This window comes from Venturia canescens, chromosome 4, assembly GCF_019457755.1.
Source record: "Venturia canescens isolate UGA chromosome 4, ASM1945775v1, whole genome shotgun sequence".
NCBI classification, from domain to species: Eukaryota; Metazoa; Arthropoda; class Insecta; order Hymenoptera; family Ichneumonidae; genus Venturia; species Venturia canescens.
Genome location: NC_057424.1, coordinates 6,008,002 through 6,023,560, shown reverse-complemented (window position 1 = coordinate 6,023,560; position 15,559 = coordinate 6,008,002). Strand labels below are relative to the sequence as shown.

General features: G+C 43.9%; 1 protein-coding gene across 1 annotated transcript in view; it reads left to right on the top strand.

Annotated features, from left to right (window-relative positions):
- The first annotated feature begins 213 nt into the window (after positions 1 to 213).
- C15 (homeobox protein C15) overlaps positions 214 to 15,559 on the top strand; it is a 38,482-nt gene continuing 23,136 nt past the window's right edge. The window contains exon 1 of the mRNA XM_043417154.1: positions 214 to 2,518. Within this exon, the coding sequence (XP_043273089.1) occupies positions 1,756 to 2,518 (763 nt within the window). The 5' untranslated portion in view covers positions 214 to 1,755. The remainder of the gene's footprint in view (positions 2,519 to 15,559) is intronic.

Genomic DNA, 15,559 nt, shown 5'->3' with positions numbered 1-15,559 from the left:
GTGAACGGGATGGGCGTGTCTACGGGATGTAGGATTGGTCGGAGGAGCGACGGGGGCGTGCAGACAACCCAACGCGGGCTGTTCGATGAGGCCGCGGTTCTCGAGGCAGTGGGGATAACCACCTGGTTTTCATGGAGCGAAAGAGTCCAGCTGTCCGTTTGCTTCGAGCTGATTCACTCCACCACGACGAAGCGAAGGCGTAGGGCCGCGCTGAGATTGCCGTCAAACGACGTGATTTTGAAATTTTTTCTTTCGCTCTTGGCGTGCTTATTGCGTGGGTTACCTCTCGTTTTGAAACTTTTTATGAAACGACATTGGCAGCTGGTCTCAAACAGTTTGCCAATAACGTAATTCGTCGCGATCCGCTCAGTACTCGCCCCTCCATCAGCGTAGATGACAAGAACGAGAGAGATATTTTAGTTTTGTGATTACAAGTTGGATCTCGGTGAATGGACAAGTAATTATTTCATCGAATATATAAAAGTGATAATTCCAGTGATGAACATCGTCGAGAGATCGCCACCAAACGCGCAGTGATTATTAAATTATCCACTAATTCGATTTGTGTCATTTAATTACGAGTGATTTACCAGTCGGCCATCTCGATTGTGAGTGCATGCAAATAATTATGAAGATTGAACAAATTCTTAGTGAAGTTAGAATCTGCATTAACTCCCATCGCAATACCACATGAGCCGTCATTGACCCGGAGGCTTTCTCGGAAGTTGTCAAATGTGTCATGAAAATGAACTTGAGTCAGTGTGAATACAGTTGCTGCGGTTCCACGATTCTAATCTCTGACGACCAATAAATCGCGTAGCATTGAAAAAACGGATCGGAGCCCTCGTATTTCCTACTTTTTCTCCTCGGTACGAGTTCAACGTCAAAAGTGGTTTTAAAAGAAGCAGCGAGCACGGCTGCTCATTTGCTCAGTCACAAGAGCTGCGAAGAGCTTGAAAATTCAGGCCAATTAGACGAGTGCCGGCTAACCGATCATCCGGATGATAGCATGGTGTGAGAGAAAGTGAGGGAAAAAGAGAAGGAAAGATCGTACACGCGGCAACAAGGTAGCGTATATAAGCATACATGCTATACCGATGTATTTATTTCCATCACACACGGTGAGGGCCCTACCTGGAAAAGCTGCCGCAAACGTTTATGGTCCATAAAATGGCTGACGAAAAACGATCGCCAGGCGTATCATCGGCAAAAAAATCGGGACAGCAGGGATATCCGAACGACTGTAAGAAGGTGCTCGCGGCAATATCGGGACTCGTACCCGCGGCTCCCTAATTTCGAAATTGTTGTCTGTATACGAAAGCGGTACCAGTAGGAAGAGAGGTAACCACGAACGGGTGCCGTAGGATACACTTATATCCGGCCCTCCCAAATTTCACATCCGCGATTTGTCGGCCATTGTTGATGCAACCCGGCCAGCGTATTACGGTTTTGTACGTATACCAATCAACTCTCAGCAACTAATACTTAGAATCGCCCTAAAAAACCCTGGCCCTCGGATCGCTTGGATGTTGAATTCACCTAAGAAAATACTCCGTGGCTGTGGTATTGCATATGCGATCCCTCGATGTGTCAGTGGTACGGAACCGTCATTCTCATGTCAGCGAAGTTCAGAAACTTTAGAGACGAGAACAATAGAGGCAATCGGTATATAGTCGCGTGCGCGGAGCCCTTGAAGTAATAAATCGAACGAAAGAGTTCTAGGTACTCGATAAAACGAAACTTGGAATCCTTAACATGTCGGACCGCGGGGGTGACAGTGACATAGATCCATCGGAGGAGATAAACGTCGATGACCTTGATTCGCGAAGCTGCAGTCCTCGGAATTACGTGAATTCATCGTCGACGAACAACAACGGTAACGCGAACGAGCTACCGTCGGAATGTTCAAACTCGCCACCACCAAGCGGTCACACGAAAGGACACTTGCAGAACGATGTGTCGCCGCGCAGTCATCCGTTCAGTATAAGTCGTCTGCTGGGCGAGAGCCGAGGGGATCAGGGCAACAACGCGAAGAGTCCGGCGCCATCGGATGATCTCGACAGCGACAAGGAGAGAAGAACATCGTGGACTTGGGAGGACGCTAATAACAGAAATTCGAACATCGAAGATGGAAGAAGATCGTGGGGCGTGGAGCTCGAGGAAAAAATGTCCGAGAAGGACGACGACGACACGGGAAGTACGCCGGAAATGCACTCGAACAGCTCGGTCATGCATCCCGCTGATCTTCTCGCACCGTTCCGAATGTTCCCTGGCGGATCGGGATTGATCTATACGGGTGGTGGCGTTATCAGAGTCCCGGCACACAGGCCACCGGGCACAAACGGCGGTCCCGGTGGCGGGCTTCCCGGGCAGGGAATTCTGCCACCCTGGAGCCTCCAGGCACTCCAGCATAGTCAACAGCAGGCGGCAGCAGCGGGTCTCCACAGAGCCAGTCTCCTCGCCAATCTTGCTGCTCACCCGCTCCAAGCCCATCCTCATTTGAAGGATCGTCTTGCAGGTAAGTCTCCGTTGCTTTATTCCAGTAAATATTTTCATAACTCGTTTTAATCGCACATGAGCAAGCCTCGCTTCTTCAAAGATCTTCCAATCACACTACAATAATGCTACTGCTGCTGCTGATTGCTCATGCAAATAGTGGATGCCGAACAACAATGATGGCTAAGCTGTTATTGGATAGGCTGGAATCTGATGATGGCAGATTACCGATAATGAAAATATAATTGTACCCATGCGCATTGCGTGCGCTAGCTCTGTGTTTAGCGACCATCATCCTGCCCGAAAGCAGCGTTAAACCAGCGCTTCATTTGACAATGTTACTGCAAGGCCTCTAATTGCCTTTGAAATGTGCGCCTATCATCGATCCCCATTGTTCCAACAATGAGCGCTTTCGATTTTGTATTCTGCACTTCGAAACGATAATAAGAAATAAAATCGGCGCATTTGTATCGGCACATTTCCGGAATCATGTTCGAGCATCCCGAACGCGTACAATGTACACGTGCACGAATGCTCTTCGCCTCAACTGCGATCTCATACGATGGTAGACACTCGCACAACTCCGTTGAAACGATCTCGAGATCGAACGGGGGTACGATCTACCAAGACACACGGTGTGAAGTACGCAATTAGCGTATATACTTAAATTGCAACGAAGTAAACGAAGACTCTCGCGCGGTCTTCCTCTCACTGCTCTCAGGCCTGTATCGTTTTATTTTATTTTTTTCATTTCGTACGGTTATAATAAAGCCTGGAATTACACATCGTGTGGCGTGAGCAAAATCTATTCCCTGCTCTCGGAAGGGAATACGAGAGTATAGGAGTTACAATATTACTTCTCTTTGCTGTTACTATATACTTGATAATAATTCACGTGATGATCCTCTTCGCATCAGGCCTTAAAATTTCCATCCTTCTGCTTGGTTCGTACAGCGCGGACTTTTTGCGCCGGCTAAAGGCGTATGTTGGATTGCCTCAGGCCTGGAAAGATCCATTAATAGCTGTGGGTTTAGTTTGACACGCTATTTCATATGGCAAAGAAAGTATGAGAGCTGTAAAGACGAGATGTGCGGTGCTCTCCTTATTGCTGTTTTTTATTTACTTTTACTTTGATAATCATACTGCCACATGGAAACTGTGTGCACGGGGATAACGTTGACGGAAGAACACCAGTTTATCAGGGGCAATGAGAGTTTTGTGGCTCACTGCCACTGCCACTGCATACAAATGAATATTTTTATAAGAAACTTGCCACCACTTTCTTTGCCCCGACAATTTTGCCAATCTCGTTTGATCACTAATTTGTCAGATAGTTTGTAAGCACTCGCGGTTGACAACCGCTCGCATACACAGAACGTTTTATCCGCGCTCAAGCAATTATTCGATAACGAGTTGAACACAGTGATTATCTGATTTACTGCATTTGTATTTATACGCAGATTCATATGTGACTCGATGCAGCGCAGTGCCAAGTTGATAGAGTCAATTTGTAAATGATAATCACAAAGCTCGCTACAATCGATAGAAATTAAATACGATCGAATAGCGCTCGGAGGAGATTAGTGACGATGCGATAACTTATTGGTGGTAAGAAATGTTACTGGGGAAGAAAGAAAAATTGTCGTTTTCTCGGACGTGCATAAATCGATGACACGAATGATCAACTTATCTTGAATTATACGATATTATGACCGCTGACCAGAAACGTTGAGCAATCGTTCATTTCAGCTGTAACTCAACACGGAGCAAAACCTTTCGCTCTGGCCACTTTGAAGGATTGTGCAATCCTTAGCATCGGTTCTCCTAACTCGAGTTTCTACTTGCACCAGAAGCAAACTAATACGCGAGCGATTCCTTCGCTGCAGGTCCGCCGATTTTCCTTTCTACAATGAAATTACCCGAGCGGACATAATTCGAGCAATGGAATCCGTGTCTGAGAGTAACTCTCGATGGAGATGACACCAAAACGCATCCGTAACGCGCGCAGCCTGCGAGTTTCCATTTCTTCGAAATGGCTCGCTCTTCGTCCCGATTACTTTCGATCAGGAAATACCGTAGAGTCGATTAAAACTCTCGCATGTAAGAAGAAAACAGGAACCGATAATTGACAAATTAAATTTTGCACTCCACGCACCGTTATAAAATAGCAACCACAAAAGTAATAAAGTTGCAATTTTCGAACCATCGGACTTTGAAGATGAAAGTAAATTAGGCGTCGTATTAACCTCCGATCGTAGAGGAGAGGAAGGAAATGTACAATTTCTCGTCGTTAACTAGCGCATGTTGTACACCTGTGTGCTTGAAGATGCGCTCAGAGCTCATTTAAGGGCAATCTAAAAATGCTGAACGTTAAGATCTATTTCCGGCAGCAGATGCGATGGAAAGCATACATTTATCCATCTGCAACTAAGTTTCTACGCTAATCCAGAACACAGAATTTCTTACTAGTGTAGTACATCACTTCTCGGTGGCAAATAGCACGAATGTGCCTTTTAAAATGACATTCTAGTGGCCTGCAGATCCCCCCTTCCATGTAGAAAAATGCCTCAATCGATAACGGACTCGGTTGTCGAACGTGCCATTTTTCCGTTTTCTTTTCTCTCCCTTTATTTTATAAATTCTAATATTTACTGTTAAAAACATATTAATTTTGCAACGGTGATGCTGTCGACTCGCTCAAACACCATCGTTCGTTCCGGCTATTCAGAATTCAATGCCGAAGCACACAAAGCGTGACGTTTTCCGATCAGTTTTTGCTGAGATATTGCTGTTCCAGGAAAGATCTGAAACGCGTTGTAGATCGGAATGCGCCGGACTTGGCCTGCGTCGGAATCAGTTGATTTCGCGATGAGAGCACGTCAGTAAATGAAAGACATGAAGATCCCTCGGAATCGTGGTGTTTGTGGAGAACTAGAGGAAGAGAAATGCGCGTGAAAGAGTATGCAAGAGCGAATGCCGCAGACGCGAGAGGAACGACGTATTCGAGAAGCGCATGCAGTCGACAAGAGACTCGTATTGGTGCAGTTCTCCAATGGATTTGTACACACGTATAATATAATCTGCATCACAGTGTTAGTGCTCGTACACAAGAGCACACATCTGTAAGAAGAATCGAAGAAGCGAGGAGTAGAGTATAGTCCGTTTGGTAAGTTGCCTCCGGCGAGAGATAACCATGTACCGGGAAGCAGAGAAAAAAGGCATCGCGTGACCAAAACCTGAAACAGTCCGATGGTACTGCTCTCGTCTCGCTGCAACTAACTCCATACACATCAGATGAAATTCTCTACCTATATATTAGTCGCAGTATTGGAGAGAGACTTTGGCTTGACCACGGCAAAGCAAACTGTTTATCTGTTTTTCTATCTCTCGTCTCTCCCGCCTTTCTTCCTTCCTCTCTTTCTCTATATTTCTGTATGAAAACTACGTTTTGGGATGCTCTCACAGGCGCTTACCTCAGGATTCATTTATCACACTGCTCGATCCCCAGCTACGTATGGGATGGTGACTTTGATAATCGGACTTCTGTCCTCCTGGCTAAACCAATTCAAGGTCATTCGGAGCGTCGAGTTGTGGCAAACGCAGCAGTGCGACAATTCTACATTTCGAAAAATAAGCTTCGCTTATTTTTTTTCGAGATTCCGTTCAAAATTACCTCCCCATTTGGATGATATTGGAAGCGAATCGAATGTAACTTTCGTCACAAATGCCATTAATTCTTTCCGTTAAAATCCAACATCCTAGACTCGGATCCAACCCCACAAAACGTCCGACCATCTCACTGTTTCATACACAACTAAATTATGATGAGTTATACGATATCGTGCGTGTCTGTGCGTAAGCATGGAGGGTTCTCCACATGCCGAATAATTCGTAACGGCAGAGCGAGCAAGCTTCACGCCTTTATACTAAGTAAGATGCTGTCACGCTCACTAGTATTCATAACGACGACGTGTGCAATTCTGTATTAGATAGTATGGAGTTATTCAACGTAGGTGTAAGTGCGGTAGCGGCCACGCTTCCACGCTAATTAGTAGGTGTACTACCTAATCACCTATTAGCGAAACATTGAACCGCCGGTTCTCTTTCGCTCCCTGCTCTTTCTGCCTCCTCTCATACATCGCTCACTTTTTTCGCTCGCACGGTCCGCACATACAGGCGCTGCCTGTCTTTCTCCCCACCAAATGACCTTCCTTTGCACCACTCGTACTTGTCGGAACGAAAGTAATTGTTAAAAGTGCCCATCATAATTAATCGTAGATATTATTAAATAAATACAGTTCTCAGCTGTGTTGTTCGACCAACGATTATTCGAGCTCACTGCATTTATTTAATTTCACTTAAAAAGGACCAAAAGAATTAACTGCAGAACTCGAGCATCCTTCGCTCAAAGTTTGCACTCTCATCCAATTATACGGACTCGACTCATCATCATCGTAAAATACCAATTGCACAATTCATCCTGCGGTCCAAAAATTTTGGAGATATGCTTTTTTTTTTTTTTTTTTTTTAATTGAACGAGTACAACAGTCCCCTGCGAATTGTTCTCCACAATAATATACGGTGAGGCAAAAAAATTAGGAATAGAAACTCTGCTCCCGTTTCGTCGTAAGGTATACAGAAGATGGTAAAAAAGCAACACGCCACAACGTTTTTTTCTTGTTTTTACAACGTATAGTACCGTAGATGGATAATTGGTATCAGGTATATGTATACGTATCTACGGTCAGGCTATATATTTAGGATTGTGTCGTTTCTAGCTAAACTTTTCCGAGAATATAAGAGCGTACAATTTCTACAATTCCCTTCTGTGGAGTTGTTTCTCTCTCCCTTCTCTCGGGCCTCGCACCGTTCATCGTAGATCGTAAAGTAAAGAGCACCCCGTCCGGAAGTGTTCTCTAATATGCTGCGGTCTTTCTTCGTAAAAATATGTATATAGAGAGAGAAAGAGAGAGAGAGAGAGAGAGAGAGAGAGAGAGAGAGAGAGAGAGAGAGAGAGAGAGAGAGATGTTCTCGTGTGCAAAAGAGGCCGCTGTTGGTGCTGCGAGTGTCTTATTTTTCCGGCGGATTCTCTAACACACGAGCGTGAATCGCCAACAAAACTAAACTCCCGGATGAAATCAAGCAATTGGTGTGTACGATAAAACAGGAGCAAATCGCACCGAGAATGTGAAAGAGAAATAGCCCGCTTCCCAGCAGTCAACACAACCATTTTCTTTAACTCCCTTTCAAAGAACTCAAAACTCCTTGACACGCGTTTATATATCCTTGCTAAGTTTCCTACGAACCTTTATAATATTTCTCTTATTATGTTGTATACATAAACGCTACGATTTGGCGAATGGAAAAATGTCGGCTTTCCTCCATGTGGAAATAGATCGTAATGAAGCATTTTCACGTTTTATTTGCCAAACCAATTTCTACTTCTGATGCAGATTTACTTGATTTATGGTAAAAATTGCAGAATGTTCCTCGGTTTTCTCACAGCAGACATTCCACTAGTGATATTTTCATTTTTTCGATTTTATATCGACGAAATAAGATAATGATAAGCATTATTTATTTTATGAAACCACAATACGAATTTGGTGGATGGTGAAACTTCTCAAGATGGATTGGTCGTATAGTCTTGTACAAAATTCACTTAATGCTTTAAATACCATCCTTACAGCTTCTCACGAGGAATCTGCTCTCATTATTTTCTTTCAGTATCAATAAAGATACAGTCGATTGAAAAAAATATTTGTACCTGTTCACTGCTGCAGTGATTATCAAATGAATGAGATCGAGTGGCAAGCACCGAAGGCATTTAATGCATAAATCAGCTCATACATAAATCGAGATATTTGGTCGAATACATGTGGAAAAAAAGACATAGAAATAATATCAACTTTCTAGAAAATGTTGAAAATCGACGAAGACGAAAAATAAAACTTTACTCATTATTTTGAACGCTCTCCGTGTATATCCTGCGAGCGGCTAATGAAAAAACGAATGAGCTAAAATATTGAAAGTGAGGTGTCGTGAGAGTTGAAAAAAAAAGGAATTGCATTTTGGACACGAGTGTACGGGGGAGCCAGCACATGCTTAAACTCGAGCGTTTAAGAATTCTTGAAGAAAATTGCTTTGCCGGTGGAGAGAAACGGCGAGCAGCAATATCGTTCGGCGTTTGAATCATTCGCAAGCTCATTCATTTTACGATTTTTTAAAATATCAATCATCTTAATTCATTCAAGGAACTGGAGACTCATTGCGAATGAGTTTTCGCGCGATAACAATCGTTCGAAACATTGTGAACTGTCATTAACGTTCTTTGACTTTTATTGTTTTTATATGTTCCTTTGTACCGAGCTGCACATATATTTTCCGCTGTTTCGATCAACGATCGCTAGCTCGGTTAAGAGTCTTTGCGGTGTAGCCGCCGCGCCTTTCATCAGCATCCTCGCATAATCCGCGGAGTCTTTGGATCATCGTGTTAAGCCGATCGGAGCGCGGGTACGTCGTTTCTTTCATGTCTCAAAGCCTGCTCGGTGTCCCCGCTTTTCCGTAACGGTAATCAATAGCAGCTGCGGAAGTTACCGAACAATTTAACTTTTATATCGCGGTTCGGAACTCCAACCGACGTTTTGTGGGTTAGTAATAAATTTCTGCTTTCCGATAAAACTCTACGGGACTTCGGCTCGAAAAACAACGCCGAAGAGAAAGGTTCGGAATAAAATAAAGATAAAAACGTGCAGTTCAGATGCACACAGCATGGCAGATGAAATGGAAATAAAAGAGAAAAAGTGAGGCAGAAAATCATTTCCGCCCGAGACATTAGTCGTGGGCATCGCTCCCGTACAACAATTCCATTCCGTCCTTCCGAAATTCATTTTCGTACAAACGCATCAATTTAATTTCCGACACAGGTTCAATGTTTTTTTTTTTAAATCCGCTTGAAAATCGGTCCGAAATGATGGGCCACGAGGCGAATAATGGTCTTTATACGATCAGTTTGTACCGTTTTCTTCTGCACCCTTTTTCCCCTCTCGAGCAATGTTCTCTCCCGCTACTGCTCCACCTCGCTACGAAGTACCAACAATTTCTCCTCGTCACAGTCTGCGGTATCACAACGACGTACCAATCCAACGGTAGCTCACGTCCGTACACAAAGAAATACAGACCTACACATGCCCTTAAAGTTCTTGTGTACTAATTCAGCGTGTATAAACGCAAGTTTTTCGTGCCACAAGACTCTCTCGCAGGTTGCCTACACAGCAGCACACTCTACAAACGACGAGGGGAACTGCGAAACGGCCACCTCGTCTCTCTCTGCTCACGGCTATGAAAGCGTTTCTCGGTATCCATCATCGGCCCCGGCAAAACGACTATACACATACACTCCTATGTAGCATATATTTTCTATATACCAGCGGTTGTTACTGTTCTTCGTTTTGCGTCTCTCGCGACTTTACGTGTTATTAAAGTAACGCGTGCATTTCATACATGTACCCTTTTTTGCCGAATCGCCCCTGCTCCGAAGGAAGCCATTTTGTGCTGTTAGACGTTCTACCATTTTCCTCAAGAGGCCTCACCGCCACTCGAGCATCTTGCGATCATCGGTCAATATTACCAAAAGACTCTTTCACTCTTTCCTCTTTCCCGAAATCATTATTGAGACATTCTTTCCAGAAACTTTGGCTTCGTGGCTTCGGATCCCAAATGCCGCGATTTCCAATTACAGAACCAGCACCTTTTGCTATCGTATGGGTATCGATCTAGGGGTCTTTACTGATCGGAGGAGTTCAGTGAGGTTTTCGCTCTCCTAACAAATTCTATTAGAAGTGACCATGCAGAGATATTCTAGCAACATTTTTTCTAGATAAACCAGCCCTGGAACGCGTTTGTTTTCTTATCGTAGCTCCTCCTTAATCTACCGAGTCTAAAATTCGCTTAAAATTTAAGGATCCCTTCAGCTGGCGATCACATATATTATCGGAGTGTATAAACACGCTTAGAATATCCACGTAGATCGGCGAGGCGAAGACGCGGCGTACACGTAGACCGTGTACTCGGTTTAAGCACATACGTGAAGCAGGGACAAGTATCAGAAGGAATATAGCATGCTTTAGGCAATACCTATTAGCTTTACTGTCAGTACTGCGAAATCTCTTCATTGGTCTTCGTGACGAGAACCCTCGAGAGTCTCCGGTAGCTGAAGACAACTTGAAACAGGTTCTCTTTACCGCGATTATTTCTATCTATTCCCATTCCGAAGTAAGAAAACGAGGAAACGGTGCACGCTGCTGTGGACGAGTGTATGCAAGACAGATTATGAGTAAATGATAGATACATTTGACGATTGGAGAATATCGAATAACGTTGTGTCAGGAAAACAATGGATCCACTAAAATTGCCGGACCAACTAAAAACGATCTTACAAATTATTTAGTCAGTTGACAGTTTCGACAATTTGGAATTAGACGAAAAGTAATGTTCGTGATCGAGTTATAATGGGACGTGAATTACCGATAATTCGATATTATAAATTTCATGTGTCTCGTTACACGATTTATCAATATTATGCATATTTAATCGTCCGTTATTAGACCGCAAGCAATGGCGTTGGAGTTTTGTCGCAGCAGGTCCCTCAGTTTCAGCGTCCAAGCGGATTTTCCATTACGATCCAATTAGCCATATAATTTATGCGAACAGGAACCACTGGCGGAGGCGTTGTCGATTTTTCGCACGAAACGATAATTGCTCCGGTGGAATATTCCGATGTAATTAATCTGGAGAGAAGCGACAGGGTGTGAGGCGATATAAATACGATGCTGGATACATCTATGACGTATAGCAGATGAGGAGAAAGACAAATACAGTGAACGTTTGAGGGTGGGTGTTGACTGATCGCGTTAGCACCGAGTTAGGGATTTCTCTGCTCTCGAGGATGGCAGACGTGTATAAGGTCGAGCCGTGCCGCTCGTCCATCATCACCCTACTGGTTATGCACAGTTAGCCCACACACAGTCGCACAAGCGTGTCTACGTAGCTGTGTATATATTACACACTCACAGCATCTCTCTCTCTCATTTCACTCGGAGCGTGGCATGTCGAGCTCGAGAATTACATAATTAACGTGACTTCAGTTTAATTTTGCTGCAGACAATTAGCCAGTGTGTAATCCCGTCGGTGCTGCTTCTATCCACAGATCTATTTGCAGGAACACACGTTTGTACCTATTCGTGCGAGCAGCTTTACTTATCTCGATCGAAAAGTTGGCTCGATTTTACGAGGATGTTATTTCTGCTTGGCAAATTCATTTGATCGCGATAAAAATGCGCTTATTTTCAGAGATAATTTGAATCCTGAGGCGCGCGGTGCCTCGAGGAAAAACGGGAATAATTTATTGAAGCGGGCGCTTCAGCTCAATCTGGACTTGTCTAATTTCTTTGAATTCTATCCAATCCTCTTTTTCGTGTTGGAAAAACGCTACTGGGAGTGGCATTTCCCGTGAATATCGAACCGGCTTTTCCCATCGGATGTGAAAAATCGGCGAATCCGCTCCATCGCGGCACCGGAAGCATCCCCGGGGAAGGACAAACTCTTCTGGGGTAAAACAACTGTCCAATCGTGCGTTCACCGCAACCGCTGAGCCAACCCGATCGACTCCGCGCGTCCAAACTTTTCCGCGATCCCTCCCCGAAACTTCAACTTTTTCGGGGTATTATTCACGCGATTTTTCCGAATCCCCTGGAGAAATCGTGGGATTTGCGTCGAGTCTCTTTATCTCCGGTACAACGTCACTGTGAATTTAGGGTAAAAAGCTCGAAAAAATAACAGCGATCATGAGCCGCGTATAGGAGGTGAAATACGTGTGTCGGATCGCACGATTCATATTTGGCAGCCCTAAAAGGTGGGCACGGCAGCTCGCTCGCCTTCCTTCTCTCTTCCACATCCCCATATCGAATTCATATTTCATTAATGGCATCGGTTTGTGTATAAACATACGCGCCCACGTATATTATCGACACTCCGAATCCCTTTTGCGATCGTTCGCTGCTGCCTCGTAGCGCTCCTAAAATGTTTTTTTATTCCACCGGGTATAATCAGCGACAATTCCGACATAATCGTTAACCAATTTTTTCGCGTTTGATCGATAATCCCCGCTGTCGTAAAATTAGCCAAAAAACATGCTCCCTCGTTCGGAACCTATTGGCTTATATGAATTCATGGATTTATATAGCTGCATATTACATGCAACGAAATGGACGTTTAAATATAAATGCGAATGTATTTCGCAGTGTAGATGAATGTGTTCAGATAATATACATGTGAGTCTCACTATGATGTGGCTGCTGGCAGTATTTGCAGCGCTGTTAACCTTTAAGCGTACACACGAACGTGCTCTCTCCGTCTTCGTCTCGCCCTGGTTCGAGGGAGCGAGAGAGCCGCAGTGGAAATTTGAATAAAACAGGAGATTCGGTGGTACTTGAAGCGAGATGAAAACGGGGAATCGTGCCGGGTAGGAAAGTACGCTTCGACGACGCTTTAAGCCAGCTCTCGAAGGACCCTCGTACACGCAAATATATCCCGAAAATTTACCATACGAATTTCCTGGCCTGCCAACTAAATGCCCTTGTTTTCTTAAAACGTAAAATTTAACTCCCTCGAGCTGAACTCCCCGCTTGCGCTTCCACGCGTCGAGCTTCCACCCCACGAGCTTGCAATTTGCGTTCACTTTTAAGCCCTCCGTTGCAAAACGATAATTAAAGACTCTGAGCAAACGAACATTCATACACGCGCGATAAGCGAGCTTTCGTTATGAAATTATCACGAGCTACAAGATTTTCACAGCCTCTATCAGCTCGTGCGGTAAACACCAACGATTCTTCGCTTTCCCACGGGTTTATACCTTTATCCACTGATTAATGAAAGTTCGTACGAGTCGGAGGCTCCGTTAGGGGCGAGGGCTCAACCGCGACAAAAGCATGACTAACGATCTACCTCGACTGAAAATATTCGGGAATGAGATTCAAGATTTTCTAGTCATTTTCAAACTAACTATTACTGAAGATTCTTTGGACCCCATCGAAATTGGGGCATTCAAATATCCCGTTGAACAGTGAAAAAATTGACGAAAAATTCAGTAAAACGGATATATTTTTCTTACTCGAGAATTTCGCGGGGACGAAATACGTAAAATATGGAATAACATCGTAGCAGGGTAGTCGCGGAGGGGAAGAGGGAGGCCGAGTTTTATCGGGAGCACGTGGGGTTTGTTTAATTTTATGCGATTTTTTTATCGGCGCCTCGTAATATCGATAATGTAAGCCAGCACCGGTGTGCGAAGGTTCTATGATACGATCGTTGGTGAACACGCCGATATCTCACTTTCGTTGCGCGCTATAAAAATATCTCTATATCACGTGTGTACTTAATTCGCCGTATATTGTGCGGTTCTGCACACTCTTCGCCCTCTGCGATCCTCCCCCATCCTGTTTTGTTGCTCCACTCCTATGAGAGGCTGCGCATGCTTATATCAAGTTATACTGAGTTTGAGAAATGATCGCGGTGCAAACTCGTCTCTCCTCGTACATTTCCTTTGCTTAACGCTCTATCGGCTGGCTGCCGATCGAATTCCCATGGCGATTATTCTTTATACGAGTTCACCAGTAGATATCGATATTCGAGAGAACATGTTTCAAGATTTCGCAATGCCGCAGCCAAAATAATAAGCAGAAATTTTTTATAACTTTTATTTAATTCAATTTTTTTTTTCAATTTCATTTATTTATTATTGAATTTATTATTATATTTAAAATTCAATTATTTTGATAAATTTAATAAATAAAAAATTTAGTTAATTTAATTAATTTGACATTTGAGATAGTTAAGAAACAGAGTTTTTTAATGAATTCTTACATTCCCGGGGAGTTTCATCAGAATGCAAACAAGAGTCCATTCTAAAATGATATCGTTTCAACGAATTCATCATCCGCGCTCGCGATCGTTTAAAAAAAAAAGTTGAAACTAGTGCTTCGGGAAATTTGCCCCTACAACGTGCATGCCTGCGCCGAAGCCCCTCTCGTTCTTCTCGCTTGAAAATAAATTTCATAGCAAAATGGCAAGAGTTGCAAATGCATGTATAACAACCGCAGCAACGACGATGATTCGGGATTGAAGAACCTCGAAAATTTGTATCGCTCACAATTAGAGCTCCGTTGATTCTACGGTGGCAGGTTTTTATCACGAAACAGGTTTGAAATCCACGGGGAAACGAGATCCCTTCGCATGTGTCTGATAATCGTTGAAGCCTGACGAAGGTGCGCGTATGAAAAATGGCAAAGTACAGGAGGGCTGCGCGAAGATGGTGTCTCTGGCGTCGAGTTTGTATGCACGGGGTTCCTGAGAACGCAGCGAAGCTTGAGGGTAATTTTATAGAGCAAAATGTATATGCATGCTTTCTACGAATCGTGGCTCCGAACAGCAAACTCCATGGAGAAAATGTTTTGCTTTTGCTACCCGAGCTCATATCGTGTACGTGGCTCTGTATGTGGTGAAGCAGCTATATACGTACCTCGTTCAATTACCACCAACGTTTTGTATTGGAGTTTCGCTCACGAAGCTCGCACTATTATTCTCCGGAGATACGGGCAAGTCTGCGAATCTATCCACACGTACACTCATTTAGGTTTAGGTGCTTATACAGGATCATTTACCCACTGAAAGGGCGTGATTCATGCGCACAAGTAAACGCGCTAACAGAGGCTTGTACACATTGATGTAATCTCGATATTCAATGCTGCATCGAACCGTAAAATACGAGAGCAGAAGCTCTCGAACTTCGCTGATGCCACAGCTTTGAGCTACTTTTTACCATTTTCCTTGTTTTTTTTTTTTTTTTTTTTCTTCTTTTCTTACTCGTAAAGATTTTTAGCGAGGATAAGATCTTACAAATTACACGTCCGCTCTGCCTCGACAGGTTTTCTTTGTATTCCATCTTCCGCAGGACGATCGTATATAACGATCGTCCACGTGGCGATCTCCTTTTCGACTGCAGAGT